The sequence below is a fragment of the Rana temporaria genome, chromosome 3, assembly GCF_905171775.1.
Source record: "Rana temporaria chromosome 3, aRanTem1.1, whole genome shotgun sequence".
Taxonomy (NCBI): Eukaryota; Metazoa; Chordata; class Amphibia; order Anura; family Ranidae; genus Rana; species Rana temporaria.
The window spans coordinates 40,050,654-40,076,977 of record NC_053491.1 but is presented as its reverse complement, the minus strand read 5'-3'; the positions used below and the strand labels follow the sequence as shown (position 1 = coordinate 40,076,977).

General features: G+C 47.3%; 1 protein-coding gene across 1 annotated transcript; it reads left to right on the top strand.

Moving 5' to 3' along the window:
• Positions 1 to 26: 26 nt before the first annotated feature.
• On the top strand, positions 27 to 26,324 carry PEX11A (peroxisomal biogenesis factor 11 alpha). The gene is made up of 4 exons (XM_040342417.1): positions 27 to 143; positions 11,313 to 11,403; positions 11,881 to 11,996; positions 25,744 to 26,324. Exons 2-4 carry the CDS (start codon positions 11,324 to 11,326, stop codon positions 26,310 to 26,312), a joined length of 765 nt encoding a protein of 254 aa, XP_040198351.1. The 5' UTR covers positions 27 to 143; positions 11,313 to 11,323; the 3' UTR covers positions 26,313 to 26,324.

Sequence of the window (26,324 nt, the reverse complement as noted above, 5' to 3'; positions counted from 1 at the left end):
CTGGGAAATAGCATGCACCAGTGAGCGACGCCGCTTGGTCACGCGACACTCCTCCCGGGGGCGCGCGCACTCAGCTGGTGAGGCGTGCACGCGCAGGCAGGTGTGAGTCTCAGGTGAATGAGGGGAGAAGTGTCACCGAACAGGTGAGTGCAGGGAAGGGGGAGGAGTCCGCTGACCCCCCTCTGTCTCCTGGGTGTAGGGCTGCTGATGGGGGTCAGTGAGAGGTGTGCAGTGATTGGTTGGCTCAGGTTATATAATGGAGAAGAGATGAAGAAGCAGACAGAGCATCTGTATGGTGGTCACACACACTGAGATAAGACTCAACCATCTATGGACTGATTATAGAAACACACATCAGTCCATTCATAATAATAAGAATGTCAGAGCTGAGGGATGAATCCCGATGGGCTAGATTCAGGTACATTTGCGTAAAGTTACGTTGGCGCAGCGTATCGTATTTACGCTGTGCCGCCGTAAGTTAGAGAGGCAAGTGCTGTATTCCCAAAGCACTTGCCTCCTAACTTACGGCGGCGTAGCGTAAATGGGGCTGGGAGTAAGCGCGCCTAATTCAAATGAGCAAGAGGGGGGCGTGTTTTATCTAAATTAATGGTGACCCCGCGTATTTTACGTTTTTTACGAACGGCGCATGCGCCGTTTGTGAAAGAATCCCAGTGCGCATGCTCTAAATTCCGCCGCAAATCGTCATTGCTTTCGACGTGAACGTAAATGACGTCCAGCCCTATTCGCGAACGACTTACGCAAACGACGTAAAAAATTCAAAATTCGAAGCGGGAACGACGTCCATACTTAACATTGGCTGCGCCTCCTAATAGCAGGAGTAACCTTACGCCGAAAAAGCATAACGTAAACAACGTAAAAAAATAGCGCCGGGCGTACGTACATTTGTGAATCGGCGTATCTAGGTGATTTGCATACGCTACGCCAAAAACGCCACCTAGCGGCCAGCGTAAATATTACACCCTAAGATACGACGGCGTAGGAGACTTACGCCGCTCGTATCTTAGCCTAATTTAAGCGTATCTGGTTTCCAGAATACGCTTAAATTTACGACGGCGTATCTACTGATACGCCCGGCGTAACTCTACGTGAATTTAGCCCGATGGGTTTTGCTCAACCCAGAACGATCGATTGTGGCAGAAAAAAAACAATGGTCAGGTGTTGGTTGATGGTGCTCTATTTGTTTCCTGAGCTTCCCACACATCACCGATCACATCACCGATCACATCACCGATCACATCACCGATCACATCACTGATCATATTACCGATCACATCACCAATCATATCACACATAGCTCCCAACTGTCCCTGATTTAGAGGGACTGTCCCTGATTTGGAGCAATGTCCCTCTGTCCCTCATTCCTCCTCATTTGTCCCTCATTTTGGTCTGATCTATATAGTTGTATAAAAAATGCACTTTTTATCTATCAAAACGTGTTTCCCAGTGATAAACATTTCATCCAAATTCGAAATTGCTGCATTTGTAAACTTTAACCACTTGCCTACTGTGCACATAAACCCCCTTCGTGCCCAGGCGAAATTTCAGCTTCCGGCACTGCGTCGCTTTAACTGACATTTGCGCGGTCCTGCGACGTGGCTCCCAAACAAAATTGACGTCCTTTTTTCCCCACAAATACAGCTTTATTTTGGTGATATTTGATCACCTCTGCGGTTTTTATTTTTTGCGCTATAAACAAAAAGAGCGACAATTTAAAAAATATATATATATTTTTTACTTGTTGCTATAATAAATATCCCATTTTTTTTTTCTCAGTTAAGGCCGATACATATTTTTCTACTTATTTTAGTAAAAAAAAAAAAAAAATCGCAATAAGCGACTGGTTTGCGCAAAAGTTATAGCGCCTACAAAATAGGGGACAGAATTATGATTTATTTTTTTATTTTTTACTAGTAATGGCGGCGATCTGCGATTTTTATTGGGACTGCGATATTGCGGCGGACGTATCGGACACTTTTGACACAAATTTGGGACCATTCACATTTATACAGCGATCAGTGCTATAAAAATGCACTAATTACTGTATAAATGTGACTGGCAGTGAAGGGGTTAACACTAGGGGGTGAGGAAGGGGTTAAATGTATTCCCTGGGTGTGTTCTAACTGTGTGGGGGGAGGGGGTGACTGGGGGAGGTGACCGATGCTGTGTCCCTATGTACAAGGGACACAGATCGGTCTCCTCTCCTCTGACAGCACATGGAGCTATGTGTTTACACACAGAGCTCCACGTCCCTGCTGTCACCTGCTGTGTCACCGCCGATCGTGTGTACCCGGCGGACATCGCGGCCGCCAGGTACACGCATCGGCTCTTCAGCGATGTGCCGGGACAGTGTTTACCCGTTGCGCGGCACCCAGTGGCGCGCGCGGGTAATGCTTTTAAAAAGACGTCCACCCGGCACTTGAGAGCCGCGCTGTTGACATCTTTTGTCAATAGCGCGGGTCTGAAGTGGTTAAAAGACCATATAAAGGAATAGTAGTGGTAAAAAAAAGCCCTTGTGGATTAAATTAACCTTTTCGAGGTTAATTCTCCTTTAAGGGGGTGTGTCAGGGGGCGTGTCCTATGCCTACATACATTTGCAAGTAGGTGTCCCTCATTCCCATCTCACAATGTTGGGAGGTGTGTATCACCCAGGAATGGAGATCTGAGCCCCCCTCCGAAAGACTGAATAGATACCATTGTTCTATGTATGACGGGACTTCAGATTATGGCCCCGGGGACACATATCTGGCCCCTTACCGGATCTTATCCCGTCTGCAACTAGAAGGGGATCCTCAGACTCCTTACACAGACTGACCAATCTGATTTACTATCTCCAATTCTGAGAGGGATCCTGATGTAAGGGGGGCCTCTGATATGTAAGGAGGGGGGGCTCTGATATGTAAGAGGGACTCTCATATGTAAGGGGGGGGCTCTGATATGTAAGAGGGACTCTCATATGTAAGGGGGGGCTCTGATATGTAAGAGGGACTCTCATATGTAAGGGGGGGCTCTGATATGTAAGAGGAACTCTCATATGTAAGGGGGGGCTCTCATATGTAAGAGGGACTCTCATATGTAAGGGGGGGCTCTGATATGTAAGAGGGACTCTCATATGTAAGGGGGGGGGGCTCTGATATGTAAGAGGGACTCTCATATGTAAGGGGGGGCTCTGATATGTAAGAGGGACTCTCATATGTAAGGGGGGGCTCTGATATGTAAGAGGAACTCTCATATGTAAGGGGGGCTCTCATATGTAAGAGGGACTCTCATATGTAGGGGGGGGGGCTCTGATATGTAAGAGGGACTCTCATATGTAAGGGGGGGGGCTCTGATATGTAAGAGGGACTCTCATATGTAAGGGGGGCTCTAATATGTAAGAGGGACTCTCATGTGTAAGGGGGGGGCTCTGATATGTAAGAGGGACTCTCATATGTAAGGGGGGGGCTCTGATATGTAAGAGGAACTCTCATATGTGAGGGGCGGGCTCTGATATGTAAGAGGAACTCTCATATGTAAGGGGGGCTCTCATATGTAGGGGGGGGGGGCTCTGATATGTAAGAGGAACTCTCATATGTAAGAGGGACTCTCATATGTAGGGGGGGGGGGCTCTGATATGTAAGAGGGACTCTCATATGTAAGAGGGACTCTCATATGTAAGGGGGGGGGCTCTGATATGTAAGAGGAACTCTCATATGTAAGGGGGGGGGGCTCTGATATGTAAGAGGGACTCTCATATGTAAGAGGGGGGGCTCTGATATGTAAGAGGGACTCTCATATGTAAGGGGGGGGGCTCTGATATGTAAGAGGAACTCTCATATGTAAGGGGGGGGGGGCTCTGATATGTAAGAGGGACTCTCATATGTAGGGGGGGGGCTCTGATATGTAAGAGGGACTCTCATATGTAAGAGGGACTCTCATATGTAAGAGGGACTCTCATATGTAAGAGGGACTCTCATATGTAAGAGGGACTCTCATATGTAAGAGGGGGCTCTGATATGTAAGAGGGACTCTCATATGTAAGGGGGACTCTCATATGTAAGAGGGACTCTCATATGTAAGAGGGACTCTCATATGTAAGAGGGGGCTCTGATATGTAAGAGGGACTCTCATATGTAAGGGGGACTCTCATATGTAAGAGGGACTCTCATATGTAAGAGGGACTCTCATATGTAAGAGGGGGCTCTGATATGTAAGAGGGACTCTCATATGTAAGGGGGACTCTCATATGTAAGAGGGACTCTCATATGTAAGAGGGACTCTCATATGTAAGAGGGGGCTCTGATATGTAAGAGGGACTCTCATATGTAAGAGGGACTCTCATATGTAAGAGGGACTCTCATATGTAAGAGGGACTCTCATATGTAAGAGGGGGCTCTGATATGTAAGAGGGACTCTCATATGTAAGGGGGGGGGCTCTGATATGTAAGAGGGACTCTCATATGTAAGGGGGGGGCTCTGATATGTAAGAGGGACTCTCATATGTAAGAGGGGGCTCTGATATGTAAGAGGGACTCTCATATGTAAGAGGGGGCTCTGATATGTAAGAGGGACTCTCATATGTAAGGGGGGGCTCTGATATGTAAGAGGGACTCTCATATGTAAGAGGGGGCTCTGATATGTAAGAGGGACTCTCATATGTAAGGGGGGGGGGGCTCTCATATGTAATAATGCCTTGTACACGTGATCAGAATTTCCAATGAAAAAAGTCAGATGGAAGTTTTTCATATTCCTATCGTGTGTGGGCCCCATTGGACTTTTTTCCGTCGGAGTTTAGAAATAGAACATGTTTTATTTTTTTCCAATGGAAATTCCGATCGTCTGTGTGGAACTCCGACGGAGAAAAAAAACACGCATGATCAGAATCAAGTCAACGCATGCTCAGGAGCATTGAACTTTTTTCTCAGCTTGTCGTAGTGTTTTACGTCCCTGCGGGAATTTGGTCTAAAAGTGGGCCAGATTCTCGTAGATCGGTGTTAAACTATGCGGCCGTAATGTATCTCGTTTACGTTACGCGGCCGCAAGTTTTACGGGGAAGTTCTTGATTCACAAAGCACTTGCCTGTAAAGTTGCAGCGGCGTAACGTAAATTCTCCGGCGCAAGCCCGCCTAATTCAAATGATCCAGGTAGGGGGCGGGGATCATTTAAATTGGGCGCGTTCCCACGCCGATCGTACTGCGCATGCGCCGTCCCTAAATTTTCCCGCCGTGCATTGCGCTAAATGACGTTGCAAGGACGTCATTGGTTTCGACGTTAACGTAAATGGCGTCCAGCGCCATTCACGGAGGACTTACGCAGACAACTTACTTTTTTAACTTTCGACGCGGGAACGACGGCCATACTTAACATTGGTTGCCCCTCATATAGCAGGGGCAACTTTACGCGTCACAAAAGCTACGGAAACGTCGTAAATTCACTGCGTCGACCGTGCGTACGTTCGGGAATCTCGCGTAAATAGCTAATTTGCATAGACGACGGGAAAAACGACGTCGGCGACACCTAGCGGCGGGAAAAAAAAATGCATCTAAGATCTGACAGCGTAAGAGCCTTACGCCTGTCGGATCTAATGGATATCTATGCGTAACTGATTCTAAGAATCAGTCGCATAGATACGCCGGGCCAGATTAGGACTTACGACAGCGCAAATGGCGTTGCGCCGTCGTAAGCCCTTTGAGAATCTGGCCCAGTGTGTATGCAATTTTTTTTACAGGTTACCAGTTTAGAGCTACAGAGGAGGTTTTGGGCTAGAATTGTTGCTTTTGTGCCAACCTTTGTGGCAATACCTCACATGTGTAATTTGAACACTGTTTACATTTATGGGCACGATGTACAGTACAGGTCCTCTTTGTGGTCTAAGACCCCACATTTCTCCTCTAGGCTAAGATCAATAACGTTGCACTCGGGCCTCCAAAGGTCATAGAGACTGCTGGAGACCATCTGGTCGCCGGAAATCTCCATGCTAAACCGCGGGAAGATTCCTTCTCCGGCTCACCGATTGCGCAGGCGAGCCGGTAGAAGCATCGGAGGACAGCAGAAGGAGGGGGAGTCCCTTCCCGCCGCCTGTAAAAATGATCAAGCGACTGAACAGCCGATATGATTGCTCTTAGACCCCATTCACACCTGAGTGTTTTGTAGCTTGAAGCCTGAAGCTCCAAAACACTAGAGGGGAAAAATCAATTATTCTCTATGGAGATGGTTCACATCTCCACTCCAAAACGCCTGAAGCCAGAAGCTCTAAAACGCCTGAAGCTCAAAGTTCTGGGACTTTTTTTGGGGGCAGATTTTGGCGTTTTTCTGCTTTTTACATTGGTGACCTTTTGACCTGTACAAATTGCGGTAAAACGTGGTAAAAAAAATCGCGGTAAATTTGCGCGACTTTCTGCCTGAAAACGCTATGCTCAGGTGTGAATGGGGCCTTATGGAGCAGAGAACCGCCGGCTGAAAATAATGGGCCGGATTCAAAGAGAATTGCGCATTATTTACGGAGGAGCAGGGCAACGTTTTTGCCCTGCGCCCCCGCAAATTTGCTCCGCTGCCCTTGATTCACGGAGCAGAAGCTCCGTAAATTGCGCGGGCGCGCCGGCAAAATGCCCGGCGCAAGAGCGCGTAATTTAAATGATCCCGTAGGGGGCGGGAATCATTTAAATTAGGCGCGTTCCCGCGCCGATCGTAGAGCGCATGCTCCGTCGGGAAACTTTCCCAACGTGCATTGCGGCAAATGACGTCGCAAGGACGTCATTTGCTTCAAAGTGAACGTGAATGGCGTCCAGCGCCATTCACGATTCACTTACGCAAACTACGTAAAATTCTAATTTCGCGACGCAGGAACGACGGGTATACGTAACATGGGCTGCCCCTGCTAATAGCAGGGGCAGCCTTGCGCGAAAACCGCCGTACGTAAACAACGTAAATTGCGTACGCAGGTCTCGCACAACGTTGTGAATCGGTGTTAGTATGCAATTTGCATACTATACACTGAGCACAACGGGAACGCCACCTAGCTGCCACCGCAAGAATGCAGCCTAAGATATGCGTGGCATAAGAGCCTTATGCCGCGCAGATCTTAGGCTGCAGTCGGCGTAACGAGGTTCCTGAATCAGGAGCACTCGTTACGCCGGGGCAAGTAAGCAATTGCGCTGTGTAACCTATGGTTACACAGGCGCAATTGCTTCTTGAATCCGGCCCAATGATATCTGGATGATGCCTGCAGCTGCACCTATCATTCAGATATCACCCCTCAAAGTCCAGCACGTCATATGATGGCCTTGGGCGGGAAGTGGTTAAATGCACCTTGAAGATTCTGAGGCCACATTGAAAACGGTGTTCTGGTCAGATGAGACTAAGATTCAATTATTTGGCCTCAAAACTAAGGATGAGCTCTGGCGTGTTCGCATAGAACACGTGCAGAGCCCGCCAGGAAGTGAGCACGGCGCTGTGCTAATCACAGCCAGGGAGACATTGTCCCGATGCTCGGCTGCAGGGATCGGGAAACGTCTCCCTGGCTGTTATTAGCGCAGCGCCGTGCACACTTCCTGGCGGGCTCTGCACGTGTTCTATGCAAACACGCCAGAGCTCATCCTTACTCAACACCAAACGATATGTCTGGAGGAAATCCAATACAGCTCACCATCCAAATAACACCATTCCTACAGTAAAGCATGGAGGGGGTAATATCCTGTTATGGGGGTGTTTCTCTGCAGCGGGGCCTGGAGCCTGTGTCGGGATAGAAGGGAAAATGGACGGGGCAAAATACCATCAAATTCTTGAGGAAAATCTGCTGCCCTCTGTCAAAAAGTTGTCATTCGGAAGAAGATTTACTGTATATACTCGAGTATAAGGCGACCCAAATATAAGCCGAGGCACCTAATTTTACCACAAAAAAAGGGGAAAACGTATTGACTTGAGTATAAGCCTAGGGTGGTAAATGCAGCAGCTACTATAGGTGGAAAAGAGAGTCAACAATGCCCATTTGCAGCCTCTTTGTGCCCATTTGCAGCCTCTTTGTGCCCATTTGCAGCCTCTCTGTGTCTATTTGCAGCCTCTCTGTGTCTATTTGCAGCCTCTCTGTGTCTATTTGCAGCCTCACTGTGTCTATTTGCAGCCTCACTGTGTCTATTTGCAGCCTCACTGTGTCTATTTGCAGCCTCACTGTGTCTATTTGCAGCCTCACTGTGTCTATTTGCAGCCTCACTGTGTCTATTTGCAGCCTCACTGGGCCAGATTCACATACAAATGGACAGGCGCAGCGTATCAGAGATACACTACGCCGCCGTATCTTACCTGGCTTTAAGTCAAATCCTCAACGATTTTGCGCCGTAAGTTACGGCGGCGTAGTGTATTTCTGGCGGCAGAATTTAAATCGGCGGGTAGGGGGCGTGATTCATTTAAATGAAGCGCGTCCCCGCGCCAAATGAACTGCGCATGCTCCGTTTCGAAATTTCCCGCCGTGCTTTGCGCGAAATGACGTTGCACCAATGTCATTTTTTGAACTTAGACGTGAGTTACGTCCTTTCCTATTCACGGACGACTTGCGCAAAAAAAATTTTTTTTTCAAATTTCGATGCAGGAACGACGGTCATACTTAACATGGCACGTCTATCTATACGCCGCAAAAAAGCAGCTTTAACTATACGCCGGGAAAAGCCGGCTAGCGACGACGTAAGAGAATGCGACAGCCGCGCGTACCTTCGTGGATTGACGGAAAAAGCTAATTAGCATACCCGACGCGGAAAACGACGCAAACTCCTTCCAGCGGGCGCCGAAGTATTGCACCTACGATCCGAAGGCGTACGAAGCCGTACGCCTGTCGGATCGAAGCCAGAAGCCGTCGTATCTTGGTTTGAGGATTCAAACTAAAGATACGACGCGGCAAATTTAAAAGTACGCCGGCGTATCAGTAGATACGCCGGCGTACTCGCTCTGTGAATCTGGCCCACTGAGCCTATTTGCAGCCTCTCTGTGCCTATTTGCATGCATCGCTGTGCCTATTTGCATGCCTCACTGTGCCTATTTGCATGCCTCGCTGCGCCTATTTGCATGCCTCGCTGCGCCTATTTGCATGCCTCGCTGCGCCTATTTGCATGCCTCGCTGCGCCTATTTGCATGCCTCGCTGCGCCTATTTGCATGCCTCGCTGCGCCTATTTGCATGCCTCGCTGCGCCTATTTGCATGCCTCACTGTGCCCGTCTGCATGCCTCATGTACCTGATCGCTGTGTCCTGCAGTCTTACACTGGACGGCCGCCGACTAAAGTTAACAAAGCCCCGCCTTCTCCTTGTCCTCGTCCGTGATTCAGTTTCCCAGAAGTGAGTCAGTGTTCTGTCAATCACGAGGAGAAGGCGGGGCTTTGTTACACTGGACGGCCGCCAACTGACCGCATGACACAGCAGGAGCCGAGGGGTGGCTTTTTCAGCACAAAAAAAGTGCTGAAAAACTCGGCTTATACTCGAGTCTATACGGGACCTTCCAACATGGCAATGACCCAAAGCGCACAGCAAAAATGAGCACACATTGAGGCAGATTAAAGTGTCACTAAAGGAAAAAAAATGTTTCTTTACAATAACAAACATGTTATACTTACCTCCACTGTGCAGTTCGTTTTGCACAGAGTGGCCCCGAACCACTTCTTCTGGGGTCCCTCGGCAGCTGTCTCTGGTCCTCCCCGCAAGAACTCACCACATTCATGCGAGAGAAATCGCATGGTGATGAGTCCTTGCGGGCGCGCTCCCGTGAAACAGCGACACTATTGCTCTGCCCCGCCCCTCGGTGCGCCGCGTCACTGGATGTGATTGATAACAGCGCCAGCCAATGGCTGCGCTGCTCTCAATCCATTCGCTCTAGCCAATCAGCGGCCAGGCTGAGCGGCGAAGAGGATCTCGGGACCGAACGCGGGACTTTCGAGGGGTCAGGTAAGTATAAGGGGGCTCGGGGGGGGCCGGCATCATCGGATGTTTTTTCACCTTAATGCATAGATTGCATTTATGGTGAAAATATTTTTTTCCTTTACAACTCCTTTAAGTGATTATTTTCTATACCCACCACTGTGTCATTTGATTTCCATACCTACAGAACAAAAACAGATAAAAATCTTCAATCAATTTGCAAAAAAAAAATAAAAAAATGTTCTACATACTAGAGCTGGGCGATTTTTTTATATATATGTATGTATATATATATATATATATATATATATATATATATATATATATATATATATATATATATATATATATATATATATACTGCGTGATCTATGTGATTTAAGATCCGCTGCCGCAAGTTTGAGAGGCAAGTGGGTAATTCACAAACCACTTACCTCCAAACTTGCGGCGGTGGATCGTAAAACCCCCGGCGGAATTCAAATTCCGCGGCTAGGGGGAGTGTACTATTTAAATCAGGCGCGTTCCCGCGCCGATTTAAATGAGCATGCGACGATCCACGAAATTTCCCGGCGTGCATTGCTCCCACTGACATCGCTAGGACGTCAGTGGTTTCGGCGTGAGCGTAACTTGCGGCGCACGGGTTTCTGAATCGGCGTACGCAAACGACGTAATAAAAAAAAAATCGACGCGGGAACGATGGCTATACTTAACATTGGCTGCGCCTCATAGAAGCAGGGGTAAGTATACGCCGGGAAAACTGCTACGGAAACGTCGTAACAACACTGCGTCGGGTCCGCGTACGTTCGTGAATTGGCGTATCTCGCTGAGTTACATATTTCTCAGCGTAAATCAGCGAGAACGCCCCCCGCGCCATTTTTAAATTGCAGGTAAGATCCGACGGTGTAACACAGTTACACCTGTCGGATCTTAGGCATATCTATGCGTAACTGTTTCTATGAATCAGGCGCATAGATACGACCAGTGTAAGTCAGAGATACGACGGCGTATCAGGAGATACACCGTCGTATCTCTCTGTGAATCTAGCCCTATATATATACTTGATTTTACGATTCAAATCAAGTTTTTTTTTCTTTTGATGGACACCGCGCTTGTCCTGAGGAGCTTGGGCAGGAGTTTTTAGGCAAGGCCCCGGCTTTGGCCTCGCCTAAAAACTCCTGCCCGCAGCCCCTCAGGACCGGTGCGGTGTCAGCGCCGGTCCTGGGGGGGGAAAAAAACATTTTTTTTTTTTTTATATGAATCGATTTGACCTACCAACTCAATTTTAAAATCAAATCGATTTTTTTTCCCAGCCCTGCTACATACATCATAGATCTGGGTGGGATTTTGTTTCCTTATAAAACATCATTTTCAGTATAAAGACTTTTTCTAAATGTTTTTTCCTTCTGATTTCTTACAGTTGTAGTCAGAATGTGTCTGACACGAGCGTTTACTATGGATGGATTTGTAAAGTTTACGAACCAAAGCCAAGGAAGAGATCGACTTTTCAGGTACAACTGTGCAGGCGCTGTCATTTTCTCTGTGTGTGATCTGTCATTTATCAGTAGGCAACGTCATAATTTTTTTTTTTTTTTTATAGTAGATATTGGGGGTTATTTACGAAAGGCAAATCCACTTTGCACTACAAGTGCACTGCAAGTGCAAAGGTCACTTGAAATTGCACTGAATGTGCACTTGGAAGTTCAGTCGCTGTAAATCTGAGGGGTAGATCTGAAATGAGGGGAAGCTCTGCTGATTTTATTATCCAATCATGTGCAAGCTAAAATGCTGTTTTTTTTATCTTCCTTGCATGTCTCCCTCGGTTCTACAGCGACTGTACTTCCAAGTGCAATTTCAAGTGCATTTTGTACTTGTAGTGCAAAGTGGATTTGCCTTTCATAAATAACCCCCATAGTTTTATCTTCAAGAAAAAAAAATCTTGCTTTTTCCATTAAAAAAACATCATACTCCATTTTTTTCCATTTCAGAGCTACTCAGTATGCATGCATGTTGCTTAGTTATATGTTAGAGAATAAAGCTGGCAGAGAGAAAGTGGTAATGAAGCTCAAACGGGTGGAATCTAACATGAGCTCTGGCCGTAAATGTAAGTATTAGAATTGGCTGTGGAACTTTCCCTTAGTTGCCATAGTTATAAATACCTAATCCCCTGTTCTCTAATCACTGTATTAGCAAACCTGATTTTTGTTTTCCATTGTATTTGTCTGTTGTGCTGTTAAATATGGAAATGTACAAGATAATTAGACACAGGCATGCATTTAAGGCCCCTTTCACACGGAGGGTCTGATCAGGTCCGCCTGTCAGTCCTTTCACCCCTATAGATTTGTGTCCATTTACATTTGCCTACCTCCAGTCTGCTTTAAAAAAAAAAAACTTAAAGGGGTTGTAAACCTTTGTGTTTTTTCACCTTAACCACTTCCACTGTGAAAATGACAATGGTCCCAAAAATGTGTCAAAATTGTCCGAAGTAATAATGTCGCAGTCATTAGTAGTAAAAAAAAAAAAAAATGCAATAAAACTATCCCCTATTTTGTAAACGCTATAAATTTTTTGCAAAAAACAATTGATAAACGCTTATTGCGATTTTTTTTTTACCAAAAATAGGTAGAAGAAAACGTATCATCCTAAACTGAGGGAAAAAAAAGTTTTTTTATATATTTTTGGGGGATATTTATAATGGCAAAAAGTAAAAAATATTCATTTTTTTCAAAATTGTCGCTCTATTTTTGTTTATAGCGCAAAAAATAAAAACCACAGAGGTGATCAAATACCACCAAAAGAAAGCTCTATTTGTGGGGAAAAAAAGGACGCCAATTTTGTTTGGGAGCCACGTCGCACGACCGCGCAATTTTCAGTTAAAGCGGCGCAGTCACGAATCGCAAAAAGTCCTCTGGTCTTTGGGCAGCAATATGGTCCGGGGATTAAGTGGTTAAAGATGTTGTAAACCTTCGTGTTTTTTCACCTTAATGGAGGGTCCGCCTGAAAAACTGACCCGATCGGTTCATCTGTGTGAAAGGGGCCTTTAGAACAGCCCTCAAAATTTACACTCGCCTGCTCGCATTTTGCGAGAAAATTTTAAGGGCTGGCGAGTGTGGGCTGCCTGGGAGCAGGGGGGGGCGAGCAAGGAGAGGAGAGGAGCCGCCGCCGTCGCCGTCTGGTTGTTCAAAGCGCGGGGAACATAACAGCTTTCAATTCAATAGCTGTGTTCCCCGCCACAAGCCGAAATATACAGCCCCTCCCCCTTGTCCGGGCACTTTGATAGACAGAACACCCATCCCAGGATTGGACGGGTGATCTGTCTATCAAAGTTTCCCGGATGGGGGGGGGGGGTGCTGTATATGACGGCTCGCGGCGGGGAACACAGCTATTGAATTGAAAGCTGTTATGTTCCCCGCGCTTTGAACAACCAGGTGGCGGCGGCTCCGGATCCTCTCTCTTACCCTGCACAGGTAGGCTGCTATGTGGGGGACTCTGGCTGCTATATGGGGGACTCTGGCTGCTATGTGGGGGACTCTGGCTGCTATATGGGGGACTCTGGCTGCTATGGGGACATTTTGCTGCATTGGGGACACATGCTGCATTGGTAGACATGGGCAGGCTGCATTTTTGGGCATGGATAAAGTTGTTCTTAATATTTATTTTTATAACTTAATTCTGCATAAAACATTTAAGTGTCATTTCATGAGATTTATGAGGGCGTGTCTAGGGGCAACTGGTGGCGAGTACGCCTTGAGTAGCTCAGAACTTGAAATTTTGAGCCCTGCCTTAGAACAGCAGTCAACTTGCTTGATATGGGGTCTTCAAATGTGACTCGTTTTTTGAAGTTGTCATTTTTTTCCCACATTTCTTTGGCCACATAGAGAGGCCCAACATGCAGGGAGCACCTTCAGGCGTTCTGGAGCACCCAGGCCAATTCTGACATTTCTCTCCTACGTGTAAAAATCATCATTTATTTGCTAGAAAGTTACATAGAATCCCAAAACATTATATATGCTTTTTTAGCAGAGACCCATTACAACTTTTTATCTCACACGGTATTTGCGCAGCAATTTTTCGAACGCGTTTTATAAATAAAAAACAGTTTTGTGCTTAAAAAAAAACAGTAAAGTTAGCCCAATGTTTTTGCATAATATGAAAGATGAAGTTACGCCGAGTAAATAGATACCCAACATGTTACCCTTTAAAATTGCACACGCTCGTGGAATGGCGCCAAACTTCGCTACTTAAAAATCCCCATAGGCGACGCTTTAAATATTTTTACAGGTTACCTATTTAGATTTAGGGAGGTCTAGGGCCAAAATGATTGCTCTCGCTCTAACGTTCGCAGCGATAACTCACGTGTAGCTTGAACACCGTTTTCATATGTCGGCGGGAATTACGTATGCGTTCGCTTCTGCATGCGAGCATACGGGGACAGGGGCACTTTAAAAAAAAAATTAAAAAATGTATCGTTCATTTCATTTTACTTTATTTATTTTAGTTTGACACTTTTTTCCCCAAAAATACATTTTTTGATCACTTTTATTCCTATTATAAGGAATGTAAACATCCCTTGTAATAGGAATATGGCATGACAGGTCCTCTTTACAGTGAGATATGGGGGTCAATAAGACCCCACATCTCACCTCTAGGCTGGGAAGCCTGAAATATAAAAAAATAAATGATCCTGGCTTCGATCGTAGCAGTGAGCCGGTAGAAGCACCGGAGGGTGGCGGGAGGGGGGGACGTATTGCGGGGTATTGGAGTATTGCAGAGTATTGCACAGGGATGGCTGATCATGAAGGGATGGATGGCTGGATCTGTGACTGCAATTGTCACAGATCCAGCCCACAGATCTGCAGCTGCCATCCGATCCCTCTCCTCTCACACTGTACCGATCGGTACAGAGAGTGGAGGGAGAGAGGAACCTCGTCATCACATGACACCGGTTTGTTTACAAGTGATCACTTTGTCATTTGACGGAGTGATCACGTGATAAACGCCTATCAGCGGCAATTTACCGCAGTCCGTGATGCGGCGGATCTTCTAGACCCGGCGGTCGCGGATGATTCCGGGAGCATGCCCCAGGGGGCACACGGGAGCAAGATTCTGGGAGGACGTCCATAGACGTCCTCCCAGAATAACTCGACCGCGCTGTAGACGTATTTTGTCTATAGCGCGGTCGTTAAGTGGTTAATATGTTTTACGGACTATTTCATGTGATTTAATTTTAGCTTGCAAAAAAAATAAAAAATTACCCCCGGAACCCCGCTTTAAAATGATAGTTAAAGCTTTGGATTTTTTTACATTAAAATAATAAACATGTCATACTTGCATACATTTTTTAAAATCGTTGCCTATGGAGATGTTTAAGTTCCATAGTTTGTCGCCATTCCACGAATTTGCTCAATTTGAAACCGTAACATGTTGGGTATCTATTTACTCGGCGTAACATCATATTTCACAATATACAAAAAAATAGTTTAGTTTAGTTTAGTTTAGTTTTTTTCAGTAAAGTGTATTTTTTCCCCAAAAATTGCGTTTGAAAGACCGCTGTGCAAATACTGTGTGACAAAAAATATTGTAACAACCGCCATTTTATTCTCCAGGGTCTTTGCTAAAAAAATATACATAATATTTTGGGGTTCTAAGTAATTTGCTATAAAAAAATACTGTAAACAACATGGGCCAGATTTACATAGAATTCCGGCGGCGTAACGTATTGCATTTACGTTACACTGCCGCAAGTTTTATGGGCAAGTGCTTGATTCACAAAGCACTTGCCTGTAAACTTGCGGCGGCGTAGCGTAAATCCGTCCGGCGCAAGCCCGCCTAATTCAAATGGGGCGTGTATCATTTAAATTAGGCGCGTTCCCGCGCCGAACGTACTGCGCATGCTCCATTTTGAAATTTCCCGCCGTGCTTTGTGCGAAATGACGTCGCACCGACGTAATTTTTTGAACTGCGACGTGCGTTACGTCCTTTCCTATTCACAGACGACTTACGCAAAAAAAACAAAAAAATTAAAATTCGACGCGGGAACGACGGCCATACTTTAACATGGGCAGTCTAAATATAAGCCATGAAATAGCAGCCGTAACTATACGCCGGGAAAAGCCGACTAGCGACGACGTAAGAGAATGCGACGAACGCGCGTAACTTCGTGGATCGCCGTAAACAGCTCATTAGCATACCTGACGTGGGAAACGACGCGAACTCCACCCAGCGGGCGCCGAAGTATTACACCTAGGATCCGAAGGCGTACGAAGCCGTACGCCTGTCGGATCGAAGCCTAAAGCCGTCGTATCTTGGTTTGAGGATTCAAACTAAAGATACGACGAGGCAAATTTAAAAATACGCCGGAGTATCAGTAGATACTCCGGCGTATTTCTTCTGTGAATCTGGCCCATAGTGTCAGAAATAGGCTTGGTCCAGAAGCACAGCAAAGAAGCAGTCCAGTCCCATGGGGGTAAAAGGCTTGTGGTACAGAAGTAAATAAAACGGAGTTGCGCCCAATTTTTATTTATTTTTTAAAAGTCAGCAGCTACAAATACTGCAGCTGCTGACTTTTAAAATATGTCGTCATCCAAAGCTGATCTCTCCCTCAACTCTCGGGAGGTGGCACCGCCATCTTCTGTAAGGGAATCAGGAAGGTGAAGCCTTGCGTCTTCATAGGATGGTTCCCTACTGCGCATGCATGTCCTCGCTGGTCCCTGCTGTCTTCTGGGACCTGTGTGTCTCCCAGAAGACAGCGGAGGGGGGGGGTGGAGGAGATGACAGACATGACAGGTTGCCGCTGATTCCACAGCGAACTCAATCGTCAGAAGTGGGAGCAAATGCATGTATTAGACGGGTATCTGCTCCCCCCTCCCCCCCAGAAAGGTGGCAAATGTGACACCGGAGGGGGGGGGGGGGGATCCGAAAAGCGGAAGTTCAATTTTTGGGTGGAACTCTGTTTTAAGAATGTTTTTTGCAACATCCCACAGGCTACTGAGGACATTTTTATTAGGAACACCACGCCAGTAATCATCTCTATTTAACATTTCTAGACTAAGGATAACTATTGTACATTTTGAACTAATACAATTCTTGGGGTCTATTGTTATGGTCTAAAAATATCATATTTCCTTTTATTTTTTAGGGGGTTTATCTTTTAGGAGATTTAACCACTTAAGGACCGCCGCACGACGATATACGTCGGCAGAATGGCACGGCTGGGCACAAGGGCGTACATGTACGTTCCCTTTAAGAACCCAGCCGTGGGTCGCGAGCGCACCGCCAGCCCGAAGCTCCGCGACTACGCTCGCGGGACCCAGCGGAACCGATTGCCACCGGTGTCCCGCGATCGGGTCACAGGAGCTGAAGAACGGGGAGAGGTGAGTGTAAACAAACCTTCCCCGTTCTTCTCTGTGGCTTGTCACTGATATAGGGAACGACGATCAGTGACGTCACACGTCCAGCCACGCCCCCCTACAGTAAGAAACGCACAATAGGACACACTTAAACCCTTAGCGCCCCCTAGTGGTTAACCCCTTCACTGCCATTGTCATTTTCACAGTAATCAATGCATTTTTATAGTATTGTTTGCTGTGGAAATGACAGTGGTCCCAAAAATTTGTCAAACGTGTCCGATGTGTCTGCCATAATGTCGCAGTCACGGAAAAAATCGCTGATTGCCTCCATTACTAGCATAGCACTACCCCCGGAGGAGCTGCTGGATTTTTGGGCGGCACAATACCTCATGGCTCCTCCAAATTCCTAGGAGTGAATGATGTGTACTGCATTTGGTAGAAGTGAAGGAATTTCCACGACAGGTGCTCTTTGCTGTGCTCTTTATTACCCAGCCGGTAAAAACAGTAAACTTGTGGTGAGGAAAGTAAAGTTGAAGAAGAAAGGAGAACAGCAGATTCAGGCGTGATGATAGGAAACAGTCCTGCTCCCAATCGTAACACTTCTATGCGCCATTCCTGCCGGAGTGGGTTTAGTGTACCCGGACAGGCCTCTCTCACGGACCTGGCAGCCGGAGTATCACTCGGACAATTGTAGGATAAAGTCCCTGCCACAGACCCTCCTCGGTGAGCCTCAGAAAGATACCTCTGCCACAGGCCCTCTCTGGATTGAATTCTTGGAGATATACCTCCTTAGATGAGTTACGCCTGGATCTCCTTCAACTTGTTGCCCAGGTACCGACCGACAGGTGATCAATCCCTTAGTGTCCAGTTACCTCGATCCCCGGTGGTTTGTCGAGGCCTTTTTGGACCGCCAGCCTCTTAATGGCGCTCCTCCAGATGGACTCCCCACCGAACAGCAGTACAGCTTGGGATCCTAAAAGGTGGGAACCCAGTCACTCACTGGGTCCCCGTCGCTGTTCAGATGCTCCGGGCCAACATGGCTCCGGAACCAGGAACATCGCGTGGCATGCACGCCCCGGCCAGGTAGGCCATAACGCCGGGGCGCTGTGATGTGGCCACCCTGGACAAAGAAGACCCAGATCCAATGGCGTCTGCCCCATAAATACCCCTCCCCAGCATGCACAGCGAGGTCAAACCCTCCTGATTGGCTGCTGGGAAAGAGCACCCAAACCTCGACTCCACTGCTGCCACCTGCAGCACCGGGGCTGAAAGAACACCCCAGCGCAACAGAATAAGCCCACAGCACAGCCAAGCTGAGGCAGAGACCCTGGGCCTGATTCTCCAAGATTCTGCGTTGGCGTAGTGTAAGCCATTTACACCACGCCACCGCAACTTACTGGAGCAAGTGCTGTATTCTCCAAGCACTTGCTCCGTAATTTGCGGCAGCGTAGTGTAAATGGCCCGGCGTATGGCCGCGTAATTCAAAGGGGGTGGCTTGTATTCAAATTAAGCGCGCCCCCGCGCTGATCGAACTGCGCATGCGCCGGGCGGAAAAATAGCCCAGTGCGCATGCTCCAGCTCACGACGGAAAACGTCAATGACGCCGACGTGAGCGTCATTGACGCCGACGTGAGCGTCATTGACGTAAAGTCGTATTCACGGACGACTTAGTAAAACGACTTAACCGACGGAAAAAGACGACGCTGACCCGACGCCATACTTAACATGGCATACGGCGGACTGGCGTAAGGTTACCCCTCATATAGTAGGGGTTACCTTACGCTTACCGAAACAACGTAAACGACGACTACGTGGCGCAAATTCGTTCAAGAATCGGCGTATCAGGCTCATTTGCATAGTCAAATGAGAACTGAACGTAAACGCCACCTAGCGGCCTGCGTCGAATTACATCTAAGATCCGACGGTGTAAGTGACTTACACCTCTCGGATCTTGGCCGTATCTATGCGAAAATGATTCTAGGAATCACTCGCATGGATACCCGGGGCCAAAAACAGAGATACGACGGTGTTTCCTGAGATACACCGTCGTAACTCTTTTGAGAATCTGGCCCAGTGTTTTGCATTTAACAATCTGGATCAGAGTCTAACTACACTCTGATCTACCCTTAAATTTGACTAGCACCGGTACTATAAAGTACATAGGCGCTGCACAAGTAAAAAAAATATATTAATAAAAATGCCATAAAACTATCCCCTATTTTGTAAACGCTATAACTTTTGCGCAAACCAATCAATAAATTTTTATTTTTACCAAAAATATGTAGAAGAATACGTATCGGGCTAAACTGAGGAAAAAAAAAAATGTTATATATGTTTTTGGAATATTTATTATAACTAAAAGTAAAACATTATTGCTTTTTTTTTTAAATTGTCGCTCTATTTTTGTTTATAGCGCAAAAAATAAAAACCACAGAGGTGATCGATTACCACCAAAAGAAAGCTCTATTTGTGGGAAAAAAAGGACGCCAATTTTGTTTGGGAGTCACGGCACACGACCGCGCAATTGTCAGTTAAAGCGACGCAGTGCCGAATCGCAGAAAGGGGCCTGGTCCTTCACCTGCATAATGGTCTGGGTCTTAAGCGGTTAATAGATTTATTACCCATTGTTCACAGTTCAGCTTACTAATCATCTAGACCTGGCGATATCTTTTGTAGCCCAGATTCCCACATCACATGTCCTCAGAGGAACTCCAACCATGCAGTGATGTGTGCAAAGAACCCCCATTCCCCCTTGCTGTAATACACCCGGGCCGCAGCTACATTAGGCATGGGGGGGTTATTTATGAAGGGCAAATACACTTTGCACTACAAATGCAAACTAAGGGCCAGATTCTCGTCCAGCGGCGTATCTTTGCGGCGGCGTAACGTATCCGATTTAAGTTACGCCTCCGCAACTTAGACGGGGAAGTGCTGTATTCTTAAAGCACTAGCTCCATAAGTTGCAGCGGCGTAGCGTAAATCGGCCGGCGTAAGCCCGTCTAATTTAAATTTGGAACAGGGGGGCGTGTTTTATGTAAATGTTCTGTGACTCGACGTGATTGATGTTTTTCACGAACGGCGCATGCGCCGTCCATGGAAATCTCCCAGTGTGCATTGCTCCTAATACTCCGCAAGGACGTATTGGTTTTGACGTGAACGTAAATTACGTCCAGCCCCATTCACGGACGAGTTATGCAAACTACGTAAAATTTTCAAATTTCGTCGCGGGAACGACGGACATACTTAACATTGGTACGCCGCACTTACGCCACCATATAGCAGGGGTAACTTTACGCCGGGAAAAGCCTAACGTAAACGGCGTAACTTTACTGCGTCGGCCGGGCGTACGTTCATGAATTCGCGATTCATGAAATCTAGCTGATTTACATATTTTGACGCGTAAATCAGCGTACACGCCCCTAGCAGCCAGCGTAAATATGCAGTTACGATCCGACGGCGTAAGAGACTTCCGCCTGTCGGATCTAATAGATATCTATGCCTAACTGATTCTAAGAATCGGGCGCATAGATACGACGGCACAACGCAGAGATACGACGGTACAACGCAGAGATACGACGGCTGAGATCTCCACTGAGAATCCGGGCCTAAAAGTGCACTTGAAATTGCACTGAAAGTGCACTTGGAAGTGCAGTCGCTGTAAATCTGAGGGGTAGATCTGAAATGAGGGGAAGCTCTGCTGATTTTATTATCCAATCATGTGCAAGCTAAAATGCTGTTTTTTATTTTCCTTGCATGTACCCCTCGGATCTACAGCAACTGCACTTCCAAGTGCACTTTCAGTGCAATTTCAAGTGCACATTGCACTTGTAGGGCCAGATCCACAAAGAACTTATGCCGGCGTATCTATTGATACGCCGCCTAAGTTCTACGATGCCCCGTCGTATCTTAGTTTTGTATCCACAAAACAAGATACGCCTGAATGTGGGCTAGATCCGACTGACGTACGTCTTAGTACGCCGTCGGATCTTAGGTGCATATTTACGCTGGCCGCTAGGTGGCGCTTCCGTTGATTTCCGCGTAGAGTATGCAAATTAGCTAGATACGCCGATCCTCAAACGTACGTCGTTTACATAAGGCTTTTTTCGGCGTAACGTTACCCCTGGGTCTATGAGGCGTACGCCAAGTTAAGTATGGACGTCGTCGAAGTTTCCGTCGTTTGGGTAAAACGTTCGGGAATAGGGCTTTGCGTAAATTACGTTCACGTTGAAAGCATTGACTATTTGCGACGTGATTTCGAGCATGCGCACTGGGATACCCCCACGGACGGCCGTTCAAAAAAAACGTCATTTACGTGGGGTCAAGATGAATTAACATAAAACACGGCCACATCTTAGTCATTTAAATTGCGCGCCCTTACGCCGACACATTTACACTACGCCGCCGTAACTTACGGTGCAAATTCTTTCTGGATACGGAAAGTACGCTCTAAGTTACGGCGGCGTAGTGTATCTGAGATACGCTACGCCTACCTAAAGATAGGCAGTTCTTTGTGGATCTGGCCCGTAGTTTGCACTTGTGGTGCAAGGTGGATTTGCCTTTCTTAAATAACCCTCATTGTGTCTTATTTCACAGGGGAATCGACTGCAGAAAAAATGTCTGATTCCATTCCTGTTATCTGCACACCCTTTGCTGGGCTGTAATAGTCGGTTATATGAAGTGCACAGTACACATTAGTGAGTGAAAGGTCAGCTAGTATTGTAAAGAAGAGGGGAATGCCCTAATATCAGATCCTGTGCTGCCTAATGTAATGATCTATTCTCCATAAACCGTGCAGCGTCAGCGGGGGACAGATGCAGCGTTGGATGATGCGGCATTCACCTAGGTGAGCATTCATTTTTTTTTTTTTTTTATCTAAATCCCATACTTCTCTTTGGACTGGGCTGTCCAGCAAAAATGGCAGTTAGAGGGTTGAGACAAGCCATTTACCATGGACAGGGGTACTTACAATTAGGGATGCACCGATATATCGGTGGCCAATACATATCGGCCGAAAACAGCTGTTTTGGCGACATGCCGAAACAGCTTAAAAATTGCCGATATGGGCATCAGGTGCCCGTAAAAATGATGGCCACTGGGCTGTCACGGCTCTGTCCTCTGCCTATGGCGAGTGTCACTGCTAAAGTGTCCCTTCTGAGTCCTCCTGACTCGATCGGCTATTCAAAAATGGCGCCGGGTGGCGCCATTACGTATCTGTGCATGCGCCGCCCGGCCGAGTGAAAACAAGCTTTCCTGAGCCCGGCCGGCTTCGGGCTCGGGAAATCTTGTATCCGCTCGGCTGGGCGGCGCATGCACAGATACGTAATGGCGCCATTTTTGAATAGCCGATCGAGTCAAGAGGACTCAGGAGGGACACTATAGCAGTGACACTTGCCCAGAGTCCAGCCCGTGATGGTGGCAGGAGGTGGGGGTGGTGTTTTAACATACAATTATAAAAAAAAAAAGTCATTTTCGGTTTCGGCCTGACATTTTTTTTTTTTTTTTTTCGGTTTCGTTTCGGTTCTGAAATTTCCATTTCGGTGCACCTCTACTTACAATAATTGGCTTTTATTCATTTATGTAAAACCTTTATCCCAAAAGTAAAAGTTGTTCTAAGCACTGACTTCTCTTGAACCAGCTTGTTGGAAAACGTTCCCATGATCGGCGTATTCTGACAGCGGAGGAGTCCCCGCTGTCAAAATAATATAATGCAGCAGGGAGAATTCCTCCCTCCACCTATAGCCAGTGGCACTGATCGAGCAAAGATTTTACAACAGGCTGGTTGTATGATGGAAATCTGTCTGGTCTCTGCTGAACCAGCTGAATTTCAATCCATCTATGGCCAGCTTTAGGCTTTAAAGAAGTTGTCGATCAGAGGTGTCAAACTCCATTTCATTGTGGGCCGAATCAGCATTATGATTTCCCTCAAAAGGGCCGGTTGTATCTGTAAGATTAGATGTCCAGCACATCCCCTCCCCTTACATTAGATGTCAAGAGCCCCCCCCACCATCAGAAGTTGTGTCCCCCACTCTCCCCTACATCACAGTGCACCCCCCTTTCCTTATGCTGCTGCTGGGGAGAAGCTGGATGCATTGCTTGAAAGCAGAAAGTAAGGGTCTGGAGGAGGAACAGAGGAGGGCTGGAGCTCTCCTGCAACTGCAGGAGAGCTGTGAGGGCGACATGAAATGGCCTGAAGGGCCGGTTTCGGGCCTTGTGTTTGAGCATGCGCTGTGGGTGCCAGGCCGTGAAGCCGAAATCTGTCACGTCCGGGTGCCCACACTTAGAATGAAGACGCCGGGGGGAGAGGAGCGGAGCACCGGCCGGCGCTTCGCTGGAACGTGGAGCAGGTAAGTGTCTGTTTATTAAAAGCCAGCAGCTACACTTTTTGTAGCTGCTGACTTTCAATAAACATTAAAAATGACTGGAACACCCCTTTAAACACAGAGTGTGATGTCTGAGCATACAGCCAAGATAGCTAACATTGCTGATTGGAAGAAAGGCACACACCCCCTCTTATCATAGGCAGAGACTCTCAGAGGTGTTTTGTAACGGGACTAGCTCCCTGCTAATGTATTTTAACAACCTCCCCTGAGAGAAATTTTAGGCTGCTTTTATCCGATGTGTCAGAGAATTTGTCCGGAAGTTCTCAGGCTGATAACAGAGGAACTGTTCAGGAGAGATCTAGGGGACTTAGCTCTTTGAAGAGAGATAACAAAATACTGCAGATAGATGTGCCCAGCTCAAATTTCATGAATCGGGTTTACATCCATTTTAATGCATAAGAATGCATTGAGGTGAAAAACCTTGAGGTCGGAATCACACTAGTGCGGTGCGAATTTCAGCTCTCTTATCTCTGCAGAGAGATAAGAGAAGTGTTCAGCAGATTAGCAACGTTTTAGGCTTCATTCACACTTGGCGGACTCCATCGCTGCGGAGTCCGCCTGCTCCCGTCGGCTCAGCGGGAGATCAGTCCGCAGATCTGCGCTGAGCCGACGGATGACAAGCTCCTCTCTGCTCACTGAGCGGGGAGGGGCTTGTCGGGCACCGCTGTGTCCTATGGAGGGATCTGATGAAAACGGACAGCATGTCCGTTTTCATCAGATCTGATCCGATCCGCATAGACGGATGGGGACGTGGCCCCCATACGTCTAATTTTTAGCGGGTCGGATCGGGTCGGATGTCAGCGGACATGTCTCAGCTGACATCCGACGCTCCATAGCGATGCATGGAGCGGCCGTTCAGGTCCGCCGACAGACGGACCCGAACGGCCAAGTGTGAATGAGGCCTTAGATGCGAATTTGGAGACCTGGGAGAAGTTGCGGGTGAGAGCAGAGTGGGGGAGAAGTGTATTGAGCTGAATGAGAGAAATTCCTGAAGAGAACTGAACACATCTGCGAATCAGCTGCGTACCCATAGAAGATAATGGGCTTGAATTCGCACCTGAGCCGCATCGCAATGCCTGAAAGACGCACACGGTTTTACTGCAATGCGCAGTGCGAATGCATCGCACATATGTGAACCAGCCTCATTGAAAACAGTGGCCCGGATTCAGGTAGATTTGCCCCTTTCTTGCGGAGGCGCAGGGCAACGTTTTTGCCCTGCGCCCCCGCAAATTTACTGCGCTACCCGCGATTCACGGAGCAGTAGCTCCGTAAATTGCGTGTGCGCTGTGTAAACTTGCCCTGCGTAAGGGCGCCTAATGTAAATGATCCCGTAGGGGGCGGGAATCATTTAAATTAGGCGCGCTCCCGCGCCGAGCGTAGAGCGCATGCTCCGTCGGGGAAACTTTCCCAACGTGCATTGCGGCAAATGACGTCGCAAGGACGTCATTTGCTTCCAAGTGACCGTGAATGGCGCTGGACTTACGCAAACGACGTGAAATTCAAATTTTGCGACGTAGGAACAACGGGTATACTTTAGCATTGGCTGCCCCTACTATTAGAAGGGGCAGCCTTACGCTAAACACGCCGTACGGAAACGACGTAACTTGCGTACGCAAGGGCTCGCGCAACATTGTGAATCGGTGTTAGTATGCAATTTGCATACTATACGCTGAGCACAATGGGAGCGCCCCCTAGCGGTCATCGCAAGAATGCAGCCTAAGAGAGCCTTATGCCACGCAGATTTTAGGCTGCAGTCGGCGTTACGATGTTCCTGAATCAGGAGCATTTGTAACGCCGGAGCAAGTAAGCAATTGCGCTGTGTAACCTATGGTTACACAGGCGCAATTGCTTCTTGAATCTGGGCCAATGTATTTAGAAATGTTCTGCGTATTGGATGCGGTTTCAGCCGCACTCAATTCGCATAGGTGTGAACCTGGCCTGAGGGTTTACAATCACTTTATTCTGGATGGTGTTTGCATCCGGTAAGGTCATCAACCCGCTTTTATAACGCGAGACTTGATATTATTTGAACTTGTCCAATGAACTTGGTCACACTGAGCTGAACATCGTCACATTGCAGATCAGAGAGATAAATGATTAACTGTGTTTTATTGTCTTTCAGTGTTCCGACTTGGCAACTTTATACATGCCATTGAAGCTTCCAAAGCTGCTCTCCAGCTCTCAGATCCTGCCTTGTGTTACTGCTTGACAGCTGCCAATCTAAACCGCGTTCTTTACTTCCTGTGTGACGGCGTGCTCTGGGCGGTCAGCGTGGGGCTGGTGTCTGACATCAACAAGGCCAAGTGGAGGCTTCGAGCGACCCGCTGCTATTTCTATTCTCTCCTCTTTCATCTGGCCAGGGATTTATATGTAATTAAGAGAAGCATGGAGGAAGAGGGCGGAGGGAGGAAGCGATACGAAAATGGCAGTGTGTGTGGCAGAGGACCGCACCTCAACCACAGCAATTCCATCGTAAAAGTCCTTGAGAATTTCTTAACCATCTTCTACCTGAGCCTCAGACACAACCCACCTGTATTACTGGACACCATCAAAAATATCTGTGACCTTCTTAGTCCTCTTGCCTGGCTAGGAGTCTACCAAACCAATCCGGGAATTCTTGGTGTAAGTGGCCTGGTGTCTTCCATTATAGGCATTATTACATTGGCACAACCTATATTAAAACTAAGATAACCAGGGAAATGA

What these genes read in the sequence shown, in the direction of transcription:
- PEX11A (XM_040342417.1), top strand. Translation starts at nt 11,324, where the DNA reads ATGTGTCTGACACGAGCGTTTACTATGGATGGATTTGTAAAGTTTACG. An exon ending in GGAAGAGATCGACTTTTCAG is followed by an intron (nt 11,404 to 11,880) that starts GTACAACTGTGC and finishes TTTCCATTTCAG; the next exon opens with AGCTACTCAGTATGCATGCA. An exon ending in CATGAGCTCTGGCCGTAAAT is followed by an intron (nt 11,997 to 25,743) that starts GTAAGTATTAGA and finishes ATTGTCTTTCAG; the next exon opens with TGTTCCGACTTGGCAACTTT.